This window comes from Oncorhynchus tshawytscha, linkage group LG09 (genome assembly GCF_018296145.1).
Source record: "Oncorhynchus tshawytscha isolate Ot180627B linkage group LG09, Otsh_v2.0, whole genome shotgun sequence".
In the NCBI taxonomy this organism is placed as follows: domain Eukaryota; kingdom Metazoa; phylum Chordata; class Actinopteri; order Salmoniformes; family Salmonidae; genus Oncorhynchus; species Oncorhynchus tshawytscha.
This window is the reverse complement of record NC_056437.1, coordinates 85,207,345-85,219,763: the sequence shown is the minus strand read 5'-3', so window position 1 is coordinate 85,219,763 and position 12,419 is coordinate 85,207,345. Positions and strand designations below refer to the sequence as shown.

Genomic DNA, 12,419 nt, shown 5'->3' with positions numbered 1-12,419 from the left:
GCCCTCTAACACCACAGGAACATGACGTAGCAGAGAGCACGCCTGTCAATTCAATCTGAACAGAGTTGATCGCATAGACACTGTGTGTGTGCATGTGTCCCCTTGTCAATAATGAGCATCAACTGAAACAGCTCTCCCCACACTCTCTCTCTGGCTCTCTCTCTCTGTCTCTCTCTCTGTCTCTCTCTCTCTCTGTTTCTCTGTCTCGCTCTGTCTCTCTCTCTCTCTCGCTCTGTCTCTTGCTCTGTCTCTCTCTCTCTCTGTCTCTCTCTCTCTCTGTCTCTCTCTCTCGCTCTGTCTCTTTCTCTCTCTGTGTCTCTCTCTCTCTCTGTGTGTCTCTCTCTCTGTCTCTCTCTCTCTCTGTATCTCTCTCTGTCTTTCTCTCTCTCTCTTCTCTCTTTCTCTCTCTCCCATTTCTCTAGGTGCTGAAGGGTTTCCCTGAGTGTTTGCAGGCTGATATCTGCCTCCACCTGAACCGCTGTCTGCTCCAGAACTGCAGGGCCTTCAAGGGGGCCAGTAACGGCTGTCTGCGGGCGCTGGCCATGAGGTTTAAGACCACCCACGCCCCTCCGGGCGACACCCTGGTCCACATGGGAGACATCCTCTCAGCTCTCTACTTCATCTCTAGAGGGTCCATAGAGATTCTGAGAGACGATGTGGTGGTGGCCATACTGGGTAGGCTGAAGGGTGGTGGTGGTTACTGGGTAGGCTGAAGGGTGGTGGTGGTTACTGGGTAGGCTGAAGGGTGGTGGTGGTTACTGGGTAGGCTGAAGGGTGGTGGTGGTTACTGGGTAGGCTGAAGGGTGGTGGTGGTTACTGGGTAGGCTGAAGGGTGGTGGTGGTTACTGGGTAGGCTGAAGGGTGGTGGTGGCCATACTGGGTAGGCTGAAGGGTGGTGGTGGCCATACTGGGTAGGCTGAAGGGTGGTGGTGGTTACTGGGTATGCTGAAGGGTGGTGGTGGTTACTGGGTAAGCTGAAGGGTGGTGGTGGTTACTGGGTAGGCTGAAGGGTGGTGGTGGCCATACTGGGTAGGCTGAAGGGTGATGGTGGTTACTGGGTATGCTGAAGGGTGGTGGTGGTTACTGGGTAAGCTGAAGGGTGGTGGTGGTTACTGGGTAAGCTGAAGGGTGGTGGTGGTTACTGGGTAGGCTGAAGGGTGGTGGTGGTTACTGGGTAGGCTGAAGGGTGGTGGTGGCCATACTGGTTAGGCTGAAGGGTGGTGGTGGTTACTGGGTAGGCTGAAGGGTGGTGATGGTTACTGGGTAGGCTGAAGGGTGGTGGTGGCCATACTGGGTAGGCTGAAGGGTGGTGGTGGTTACTGGGTAGGCTGAAGGGTGGTGGTGGTTACTGGGTGGTGAAGGGTGGTGGTGGTTACTGGGTAGGCTGAAGGGTGGTGATGGTTACTGGGTAGGCTGAAGGGTGGTGGTGGCCATACTGAGTAGGCTGAAGGGTGGTGGTGGCCATACTGGGTAGGATGAAGGGTGGTGGTGGTTACTGGGTAGGCTGAAGGGTGGTGATGGTTACTGGGTAGACTGAAGGGTGGTGGTGGCCATACTGGGTAGGCTGAAGGGTGGTGGTGGCCATACTGGGTAGGCTGAAGGGTGGTGGTGGTTACTGGGTATGCTGAAGGGTGGTGGTGGGTACTGGGTAGGCTGAAGGGTGGTGGTGGCCATACTGGGTAGGCTGAAGGGTGGTGGTGGCCATACTGGGTAGGCTGAAGGGTGGTGGTGGTTACTTGGTAGGCTGAAGGGTGGTGGTGGCCATACTGGGTAGGCTGAAGGGTTGTGGTGGCCAAACTTGGTAGGCTGAAGGGTGGTGCTGGCCATACTGGGTAGGCTGAAGGGTGGTGGTGGTCATACTGGGTAGGCTGAAGGGTGGTGGTGGTTACTGGGTAGGCTGAAGGGTGGTTGTGGTTACTGGGTAGGCTGAAGGGTGGTGGTGGTTACTGGGTAGGCTGAAGGGTGGTGGTGGTTACTGGGTAGGCTGAAGGGTGGTGGTGGTTACTGGGTAGGCTGAAGGGGGTGGTGGTTACTGGGTAGGCTGTAGGGTGGTGGTGGTTACTGGGTAGACTGGAGGGTGGTGGTGGTTACTGGGTAGGCTGAAGGGTGGTAGTGGTTACTGGGTATGCTGAAGGGTGGTGGTGGTTACTTCGTAGGCTGAAGGGTGGTGGTGGCCATACTGGGTAGGCTGAAGGGTGGTGGTGGTTACTTGGTAGGCTGAAGGGTGGTGGTGGTTACTGGGTAGGCTGAAGGGTGGTGGTGGTTACTGGGTATGCTGAAGGGTGGTGGTGGTTACTTCGTAGGCTGAAGGGTGGTGGTGGCCATACTGGGTAGGCTGAAGGGTGGTGGTGGCCATACTGGGTAGGCTGAAGGGTGGTGCTGGCCATACTGGGTAGGCTGAAGGATGGTGGTGGTTACTGGGTAGGCTGAAGGGTGGTGGTGGTTACTGGGTAGGCTGAAGGGTGGTGGTGGTTACTGGGTAGGCTGAAGGGTGGTGGTGGTTACTGGGTAGGCTGAAGGGTGGTGGTGGTTACTGGGTAGGCTGAAGGGTGGTGGTGGTTACTGGGTAGGCTGAAGGGTGGTGGTGGTTACTGGGTAGGCTGAAGGGTGGTGGTGGTTACTGGGTATGCTGAAGGGTGGTGGTGGTTACTTCGTAGGCTGAAGGGTGGTGGTGGCCATACTGGGTAGGCTGAAGGGTGGTGGTGGTTACTTGTTAGGCTGAAGGGTGGTGGTGGCCATACTGGGTAGGCTGAAGGGTTGTGGTGGCCAAACTTGGTAGGCTGAAGGGTGGTGGTGGCCATACTGGGTAGGCTGAAGGGTGGTGGTGGCCATACTGGGTAGGCTGAAGGGTGGTGGTGGTTACTGGGTAGGCTGAAGGGTGGTGGTGGTTACTGGGTAGGCTGAAGGGTGGTGGTGGTTACTGGGTAGGCTGAAGGGTGGTGGTGGCCATACTGGGTAGGCTGAAGGGTGGTGGTGGTTACTGGGTAGGCTGAAGGGTGGTGGTGGTTACTGGATATGCTGAAGGGTGGTGGTGGTTACTGGGTAGGCTAAGGGTGGTGGTGGCCATACTGGGTAGGCTGAAGGGTGGTGGTGGCCATACTGGGTAGACTGAAGGGTGGTGGTGGTTACTTGGTAGGCTGAAGGGTGGTGGTGGCCATACTGGGTAGGCTGAAGGGTTGTAGTGGCCAAACTTGGTAGGCTGAAGGGTGGTGGTGGCCATACTGGGTAGGCTGAAGGGTGGTGGTGGTTACTGGGTAGGCTGAAGGGTGGTGGTGGTTACTGGGTAGGCTGAAAGGTGGTGGTGGTTACTGGGTAGGCTGAAGGGTGGTGGTGGCCATACTGGGTAGGCTGAAGGGTGGTGGTGGTTACTGGGTAGGCTGAAGGGTGGTGGTGGTTACTGGGTAGGCTGAAGGGTGGTGGTGGTTACTGGGTAGGCTGAAGGGTGGTGGTGGTTACTGGGTAGGCTGAAGGTGGTGGTGGTTACTGGGTAGGCTGAGGGGTGGTGGTGGTTACTGGGTAGGCTGAAGGGTGGTGGTGGTTACTGGGTAGGCTGTAGGGTGGTGGTGGTTACTGGGTAGGCTGAAGGGTGGTGGTGGTTACTGGGTAGGCTGAAGGGTGGTGGTGGTTACCGGGTATGCTGAAGGGTGGTGGTGGTTACTTCGTAGGCTGAAGGGTGGTGGTGGCCATACTGGGTAGGCTGAAGGGTGGTGGTGGTTACTTGGTAGGCTGAAGGGTGGTGGTAGCCATACTGGGTAGGCTGAAGGGTTGTGGTAGCCAAACCTGGTAGGCTGAAGGGTGGTGGTGGCCATACTGGGTAGGCTGAAGGGTGGTGGTGGTTACTGGGTAGGCTGAAGGGTGGTGGTGGTTACTGGGTAGGCTGAAGGGTGGTGGTGGTTACTGGGTAGGCTGAAGGGTGGTGGTGGTTACTGGGTAGGCTGAAGGGTGGTGGTGGTTACTGGGTAGGCTGAAGGGTGGTGGTGGTTACTGGGTAGGCTGAAGGGTGGTGGTGGTTACTGGGTAGGCTGAAGGGTGGTGGTGGTTACTGGGTATGCTGAAGGGTGGTGGTGGTTACTTCGTAGGCTGAAGGGTGGTGGTGGCCATACTGGGTAGGCTGAAGGGTGGTGGTGGTTACTTGGTAGGCTGAAGGGTGGTGGTGGCCATACTGGGTAGGCTGAAGGGTTGTGGTGGCCAAACTTGGTAGGCTGAAGGGTGGTGGTGGCCATACTGGGTAGGCTGAAGGGTGGTGGTGGTTACTGGGTAGGCTGAAGGGTGGTGGTGGTTACTGGGAAGGCTGAAGGGTGGTGGTGGTTACTGGGTAGGCTGAAGGGTGGTGGTGGTTACTGGGTAGGCTGAAGGGTGGTGGTGGTTACTGGGTAGGCTGAAGGGTGGTGGTGGTTACTGGGTAGGCTGAAGGGTGGTGGTGGTTACTGGGTAGGCTGAAAGGTGGTGGTGGTTACTGGGTAGGCTGAAGGGTGGTGGTGGCCATACTGGGTAGGCTGAAGGGTGGTGGTGGTTACTGGGTAGACTGAAGGGTGGTGGTGGTTACTGGATATGCTGAAGGGTGGTGGTGGTTACTGGGTAGGCTAAGGGTGGTGGTGGCCATACTGGGTAGGCTGAAGGGTGGTGGTGGCCATACTGGGTAGACTGAAGGGTGGTGGTGGTTACTTGGTAGGCTGAAGGGTGTTGGTGGCCATACTGGGTAGGCTGAAGGGTTGTGGTGGCCAAACTTGGTAGGCTGAAGGGTGGTGGTGGCCATACTGGGTAGGCTGAAGGGTGGTGGTGGTTACTGGGTAGGCTGAAGGGTGGTGGTGGTTACTGGGTAGGCTGAAAGGTGGTGGTGGTTACTGGGTAGGCTGAAGGGTGGTGGTGGCCATACAAGGTAGGCTGAAGGGTGGTGGTGGTTACTGGGTAGGCTGAAGGGTGGTGGTGGTTACTGGGTAGGCTGAAGGGTGGTGGTGGTTACTGGGTAGGCTGAAGGGTGGTGGTGGTTACTGGGTAGGCTGAAGGGTGGTGGTGGTTACTGGGTAGGCTGAGGGGTGGTGGTGGTTACTGGGTAGGCTGAAGGGTGGTGGTGGTTACTGGGTAGGCTGTAGGGTGGTGGTGGTTACTGGGTAGGCTGAAGGGTGGTGGTGGTTACTGGGTAGGCTGAAGGGTGGTGGTGGTTACCGGGTATGCTGAAGGGTGGTGGTGGTTACTTCGTAGGCTGAAGGGTGGTGGTGGCCATACTGGGTAGGCTGAAGGGTGGTGGTGGCCATTCTGGGTAGGCTGAAGGGTGGTGGTAGCCATACTGGGTAGGCTGAAGGGTGGTGGTAGCCATACTGGGTAGGCTGAAGGGTGGTGGTGGCCATACTGGGTAGGCTGAAGGGTGGTGGTGGTTACTGGGTAGGCTGAAGGGGTGGTGGTTACTGGGTAGGCTGAAGGGTGGTGGTGGTTACTGGGTAGGCTGAAGGGTGGTGGTGGTTACTGGGTAGGCTGAAGGGTGGTGGTGGTTACTGGGTAGGCTGAAGGGTGGTGGTGGTTACTGGGTAGGCTGAAGGGTGGTGGTGGTTACTGGGTAGGCTGAAGGGTGGTGGTGGTTACTGGGTAGGCTGAAGGGTGGTGGTGGTTACTGGGTAGGCTGAAGGGTGGTGGTGGTTACTGGGTAGGCTGAAGGGTGGTGGGGGTTACTGGGTAGGCTGAAGGGTGGTGGTGGTTACTGGGTAGGCTGAAGGGTGGTGGTGGTTACTGGGTAGGCTGAAGGGTGGTGGTGGTTACTGGGTAGGCTGAAGGGTGGTGGTAGTTACTGGGTAGGCTGAAGGGTGGTGGTGGTTACTGGGTAGGCTGAAGGGTGGTGGTGGTTACTGGGTAGGCTGAAGGGTGGTGGTGGTTACTGGGTAGGCTGAAGGGTGGTGGTGGTTACTGGGTAGGCTGAAGGGTGGTGGTGGTTACTGGGTAGGCAGAAGGGTGGTGGTGGTTACTGGGTAGGCTGAAGGGTGGTGGTGGTTACTGGGTAGGCTGAAGGGTGGTGGTGGTTACTGGGTAGGCTGAAGGGTGGTGGTGGTTACTGGGTAGGCTGAAGGGTGGTGGTGGTTACTGGGTAGGCTGAAGGGTGGTGGTGGTTACTGGGTGGCCTCTCCTTCTTTTTTAAGTCTTTCCCTCGTTCTTCCCTTTCAAGCTTATGTGGTTTAGTGCCTATCTCTGTCTGTCTGCCTATCTCTGTCTGTCTGCCTATCTCTGTCTGTCTGCCTATCTCTGTCGGTCTGTTTCTCACTCTCTCCCTCTCTCACACTCACACACACACATCCACACACACACTGCTGTGTTGTGGTGTGCTGTTTAGCTAGAGGTGTTTGGGCACGGCTCCACTTCCATTCCACAGTGTCATTGATTTCCGATCACCCAATTGATCACCCACTCTCTCTATGCTAGCCTGTCTCGCTTTGATTCGGCTCCCCTCTGCATTTAAGTGGACACAAAGTCAGGCCTAACTGGAATAATGTAGAGCATTAGTGTTATTGTTCTACTCTCTGAAAAATCTAGAAATAATCCTGAAGAAAGTATCTATCAGGGTAGTCTTGTCGACGGAGGCTTTCACTCCCCCTGGTGGTGTATGTGAGTGAGTTTGAGTGTTTTTAATGCGTATGTTGTCCAATTATTTTTGTTGTTGTTCAATCATTGCTTTCTCCATTGTCCCTTCATCTCCGTTTCCTCTTCAGGTGTCACACCTTTCAACCTCTCATCTCTCTCTCTCTCTCTCTCTTTCTCTCGTTCTCTCCGTAGGTCAGAATGATATCTTCGGGTGTCACACCTTTCAACCTCTCATCTCTCCATTCTCTCTCTCGTTCTCTCCGTAGGTCAGAATGATATCTTCGGGGAACCCATCTATCTTTTTGGGCGTCCAGGGAAGTCGAGTGCAGATGTCAGGGCTTTGACCTACTGTGACCTCCATAGGATCCTGAGGGAGGACCTGCTGGAGGTGCTGGACATGTACCCAGACTTCTCCGACTGCTTCTGGACCAACCTGGAGATCACCTTTAACCTCCGAGATGTGAGTACCATCAGGGGGGGGACAGAGAGCACCCTCTCCAACCACTAGTAGGTACTGTTCATGTTGGGCCGGTTTCCTGGACACAGACTGTGTAGCCTTGGACTAAAAATCATTCTCAATGGAGAATCTCCTTTGAAAGGGATTTTTAGCCCTGGTCTAGTCTTAATCTGTGTCTGGGAAAACAGCCTTAGTCATAAAGAGAGCTTAGCACAAGGTCAATGAGTTTTAGTTAGACAAACTAATGCAAAAGCATTACTTCTTGAATATTTAGTGTGTATAAATCTGATGATTGATGATGTGTGTGTAATGTGTTGTAAAGTGTGAGTTGTTTTTTGTTGAGTTACTGAAGCTGATGTGTATTAGGTAGATAGAATGAACCAGGCACCTCCCAGTGAGGATTCTGAATGTGGATACCGACGGCCGCGGCCACGACGCACGAGAAACCGGCCTGGTGAGTGTGTGTGGTTCTGCTCATTATGTCCTCATGGGTTTCTTATACATTGTTAAAAGTTAAAGTAGTGTTACAATCAATGATATGTCTAAAGTTTTGGTGAACATTGTACCTGTCCTGGTTATGTGTAGACGGCATGGACCGTGAGGACTCATTTCCAGACCAGTCGTGTCCTTTGGGGAACCACAGCGGCCCGGACACAAGCTCCCATTGGGAGGGCATGTGTAGCAGCGCCAGCGCCTGCTCCCAGTCCAGTGACGATGAGATGAAGCCCCTGGGACAAAGCAAAGCAGAGCTGTACACCTCTGTGGACGACACCGATGACTACCCCCCTGCTGTGGTCAGCCTGCTGCCTCCCAGTGGACCCTCAGCCGGCATGGGGCCGCCCCTGGACCGAGGAAGTCACCAATACACAGGTAAAGAGGGACTGAGATATGGAGTATCTCACTATTACGCATGAACTAACTAAGATCAGTGGAATGTATTATGTTATAACCTGCATCAAAGCATTCCCACAGGCATCTCTGCTCTTTCTCTACATCCCAGCTGCAGCCCCCATCAACATGCCAGGCCCAGGGGTGTATGGGTATTGGCCTGACCGGAGGACCAGTCAGTTGTCAGATCCCCAGCGGCGCTGCTCCTCAGTCAGGGGCACCTACCACTCTCCTCCCTGTGCAGAGGACAGGCCCAGTGAACTGGAGTCCAGAGTGGAGCTGCTACAGTCCCAGCTCCACAGGTATAGAGGAGATGAGAGAAGAGAGGAAAAGTGAGGAGAGGAGAGAAGAGGAGGGGGAAAGGGATGACAGGAAAGGAGAGGAAAAGTGACGAGGGCACAGCTAAGGGGATCTTTAGAAAGGAACTGTGAGGAGAGGAGAGGAGAGGAGAGGAGAGGAGAGGAGAGGAGAGGAGAGGAGAGGAGAGGAGAGGAGAGGAGAGGAGAGGAGAGGAGAGGAGAGGAGAGGAGAGGAGAGGAGAGGAGAGGAGAGGAGAGGAGAGGATTTACAGACAGGTAAAGGAAGATAATCATTGGAGAAGAAGCCAAAATAAATAATGGAGGAAGACCAAGAAATTATTGAGAGAGATCACAGAGGAAGAAATGATTGACTTTATTCATCTATGGTCTTTCCTCTCCCACCCTGCCTCCATCCTTGGCCCTGCCCAGACTGGAGACTCGGATGACTGCAGACATCCACGTGATCCTGCAGCTGCTCCAAAGGCAGATAACCCCAGTGCCCCCGGCCTACAGAACTGTGTTGCACAGCCCTCACCCTGCTCACCCTACCACCCTGTACAGCACAGCAGCCCCCATCATCCACACTGTCCCCTCCATGCCCCCAATCAAGATTGACAGCATGCTTTCGCCAATGCAGGTGGGTAGTGGTATGGTGTACAATATATATCCGTTTTTGCTTGCTACAATGCTCTGTCCTCGAAGAGCTATATGATATTGTGAAACAGTATTGGTATTAAAGGTTGTTCAGTATACTGAGTTACTGAATCGCTTTTGTGCTTCACCTCTCTACCCCGTTTCTTTCTTTGCAGAGCCCGGACTCAGAGAAGCACAAGTTCAAGGACTCCCTGTCCAGTGGAATCCACCTCACGGTGGCCTCTGATGACACCATGTCCATGTCCCCTGAGACAGAGCCCCTTCCAGGGTCCTCCATGGGCCTCAGCCCCCGCCATGTCTCCTGCCAAACCCTGGGGCCCTCTGGACTGCTGTGTGGCAGCCTGCGTTTCCCCTCCCTCCCTGACAACCTGGAGACCTCCACAGAGGGGCAGGAGATTCAGAGGCACGTTTCTGACCCCATCCTGCCAGGCAGCTAAAACCCTCTGACCTTTAACCTTTAACCTGATCATCCCTCACTCCTAGCACCCCCTGCACCACCACAGGAGGACAATCATATGTTGGCAGAGTCACTTCTCTAATCGTCCCCTCTCTCATTTCTCCTCTCCAATCCCCACCCAACCCCCTAACCTGTACCATGCTGCTGATCAACGTGGGTTGCCTTCCACATAGCTGAGAGGAGGTTCTAGGCAGGGCCCCCTCTCACTGACTCACAGTGCCCGGGTCTGAGGCACCTCTGGTCCTGTGCGACAAACAACCTCTCCTCTCTATCAGGGTCTAGGGCATTATTGAGAGGGGGTTTAGGATTTCTGCAACTCAGACCCCACAAAGCCTGGGGGCCTGGCACTGCCTATGGAGAACTGATATGAAACTGAGCTGACTAGAAGCACATGTACACACACGTCACACGGACACTAACAATAACCCCAAGCCCCCTTTTCCCTGGATCTCAAAGCTGTAGTATTGTCATTCCTCTCTCCTTTTCCTTTTGTTAAGTGATGGTCCTTTTATGCCATGGTCCTTTTTGTTGGGAGATAAGAATTTGGCCAAAAATACATATAACTGTGTGTACTGTATGTTTACACTGTAGAGGAACTGCACATTCAGGCTCAGTGCTGTTTATAAGTTGAACTGAAACTTATTTTTATAGTATCATGAGGATCTTACCGTCAATCTGGAAATCTAATAGTTATGAACGCACACATGTATTTCTTTCACACTATTGCTATGTTGGTGTAACATATTATCAACAGATGATATAAAGAGATGGCATAAATGCCATCTAAATACTGTTTATGTCTGTATGGTAGGAATGACTACTGTAAAAGTGGCCATTTTGAATACACTAATTCTACTCTCATGTTCTACCAATCATATGACTTAATGGAAAGCAATATTTGTTAACATGAAGTGACATGTCTCATTATTGAGTCAACATTGTCAGGGGTCATGAGAACAGATAATTCACATGGGAAAAAAGCAGACAGTTTCCTCATCTCTTTTATGCTGTAGTTATGTAGCACTTGTGAAGCATTATAAACACCTTTCATTTATACAGCCATTACTGCTTTGCTTGGGTCATCATGTTTGTGTATGTCTATATATCTGTTCTGTTTCACAGGACTGTTGTTACACCAAGGATGCATCATCTCTTTTTCAGGTGTGTGTGTGTGCGTGTGCGTGTGTGTGTGTGTGTGTGTGTGTGCGTGCACGCAGTGTTTGTTGACTATGTTTGAGTAAGTGACATGGTCACATGTTTAACATCACCCTTTTGGAAGGCCGGGATTCAATCTGATTCTACAAGACAATGTTCCCACTTTTGAAGAGACCACATTAACGGTGAACGCTGCATATGTCGGCTCAATCGGAAATTACATTCAAGTGGTGCATTGTCCAAATCTGCAATCAGATTGAATCCTGGCCCAAATGTGTGTAATGACTCAAGGTGCCAAAATTATTGCATGTTTGATGCCCACCTGGGAGGAAGTGATGTGGATGGAATCTGCCAATCAAGTGATGTCACTGGGATGTCACTGGTGTCATTTTCCCAGAATCCCAGTGTCAAGATGTTTTTGACAGTTTCAGGAGAATGTAACTCTGTTTTTTAAGCCTTTATTGTTCTGTAAAGGTTTCTTGAAGCACAAAATCATAATTCTTATGAATCTTTTTTAGATTAATGATTATTTATAACAAATAATAAAGAGAATTCAAAAACTGACAAGTTGTTTATTTTTGGTTGAGGGCTTGGACTTGTGGTTTTCACCATTTCCTATTCTTCAGTTGGGCTTACTTTTGTGGAATTCATAGACATCAATTTATAAACCATATTTTAAAACCAGGGATTCATTCAGTTGGGCCATGTTAAAGGCCCAGTTCATCCCAAAGATGTTTGATGGGGTTGAGGTCAGGGCTCTGTGTAGGCTAGTCAAATTCTTCTTCCACATGATCTCGACAAACCATTTCTGTATGGACCTCGCTTTATGCATGGGGCCATTGTCATGCTGAAACACGAATGGGCCTTCCCCAAACTGTTGCAACAATGTTGGAAACACATAATCTTCTTGAATGTCATTGTATGCTGTAGAGTTTAGATTTCCCTTCACTGGAACTAAGGGGCTTAGCCCGAACCATGAAAAACAGCCCCAGACCATTATTCCTCCACCAAACTTTACAGTTGGCACTATGCATTAGGGCAGGTAGCGTTCTCCTGGCATCCACCAAACCCAGATTTGTCCGTTGGACTGATGCGTTTCTACTGCTTCAGAGTCCAATGGCAGCGGGCTTTACATCACTCTAGCTGGCGCTTGGCATTATGCATGATGATCTTAGGCTGTTGTGCGGCTGCTCTGCCACAGATACCTATTTCATGAAGCTCCCGACGAAAAGTTATTGTGCTGACGTTGCTTCCCGAGGCAGTTTGGAACTCGGTAGTGAGTGTTGCAACCGAGGACAGATGATTTTCACCACTTGGCGGTTTCGTTCTTTGGGCTTGTGGAGGTGTTGTTGCTCCTAGACGTTTCCACTTCACAATAACAGCATTAGAGTTGACCGGGGTAGCTCTAGCAGGGCAGAAATCTGACGAACTGAGCTCTTCAGTAAGGCCATTTTACTGCCAATGTTTGTCTATGGAGATCGCATGGTTGTCTGCTAGATCTTATTCTCCTGTCAGTAACGGGTGTAGCTGAAATAGCCGAATACACTAATACTAAAATTGTGAAAATTATGAGTGAGAAATGTTGGTGGGATGGAGTTTTGGCCTGCCTGGTGACATCATCAGGGAGTAAATTAGTTAATTGACCAATAAGAGCGTTCCCAACTTCTCTGCCAATAACAGCTAGTTTTCATCAGGTTGACATTTGTCATGAATCTTGCCCTGGAGGCAGAACTGAGCTATTTCTGCTAAATGGACCAGTTGCAAAGTCAAAATTGGTTATATCGTTAAAAAAAAAAAAATTCAACTAAATTAGCTTTTTGGTCTTAATTTAAGGTTAGGCATTAGGGTTAGCAGTGTGGTTAAGATTAGGTTTAAAATGAGACGTTATGACTAAGTGGCTGTCAGCAGCTAGTGACAACTCTGTAGAACTGCCTCTAGTGCA

General features: G+C 51.9%; 1 protein-coding gene across 4 annotated transcripts in view; it reads left to right on the top strand.

Moving 5' to 3' along the window:
- The window catches only part of LOC112259031 (potassium voltage-gated channel subfamily H member 6-like), a 38,477-nt gene extending 27,438 nt beyond the window's left edge, over positions 1 to 11,039 (top strand). For all 4 annotated transcript variants that reach the window (XM_042327818.1, XM_042327819.1, XM_042327817.1 and 1 more), the window contains 7 exons: positions 423 to 675; positions 6,834 to 7,027; positions 7,391 to 7,478; positions 7,610 to 7,894; positions 8,025 to 8,214; positions 8,641 to 8,848; positions 9,021 to 11,039. In XM_042327818.1, coding sequence (XP_042183752.1) covers positions 423 to 675; positions 6,834 to 7,027; positions 7,391 to 7,478; positions 7,610 to 7,894; positions 8,025 to 8,214; positions 8,641 to 8,848; positions 9,021 to 9,302 — 1,500 coding nt within the window. In that variant the 3' untranslated portion in view covers positions 9,303 to 11,039. The remainder of the gene's footprint in view (positions 1 to 422; positions 676 to 6,833; positions 7,028 to 7,390; positions 7,479 to 7,609; positions 7,895 to 8,024; positions 8,215 to 8,640; positions 8,849 to 9,020) is intronic.
- Positions 11,040 to 12,419: the final 1,380 nt, after the last annotated feature.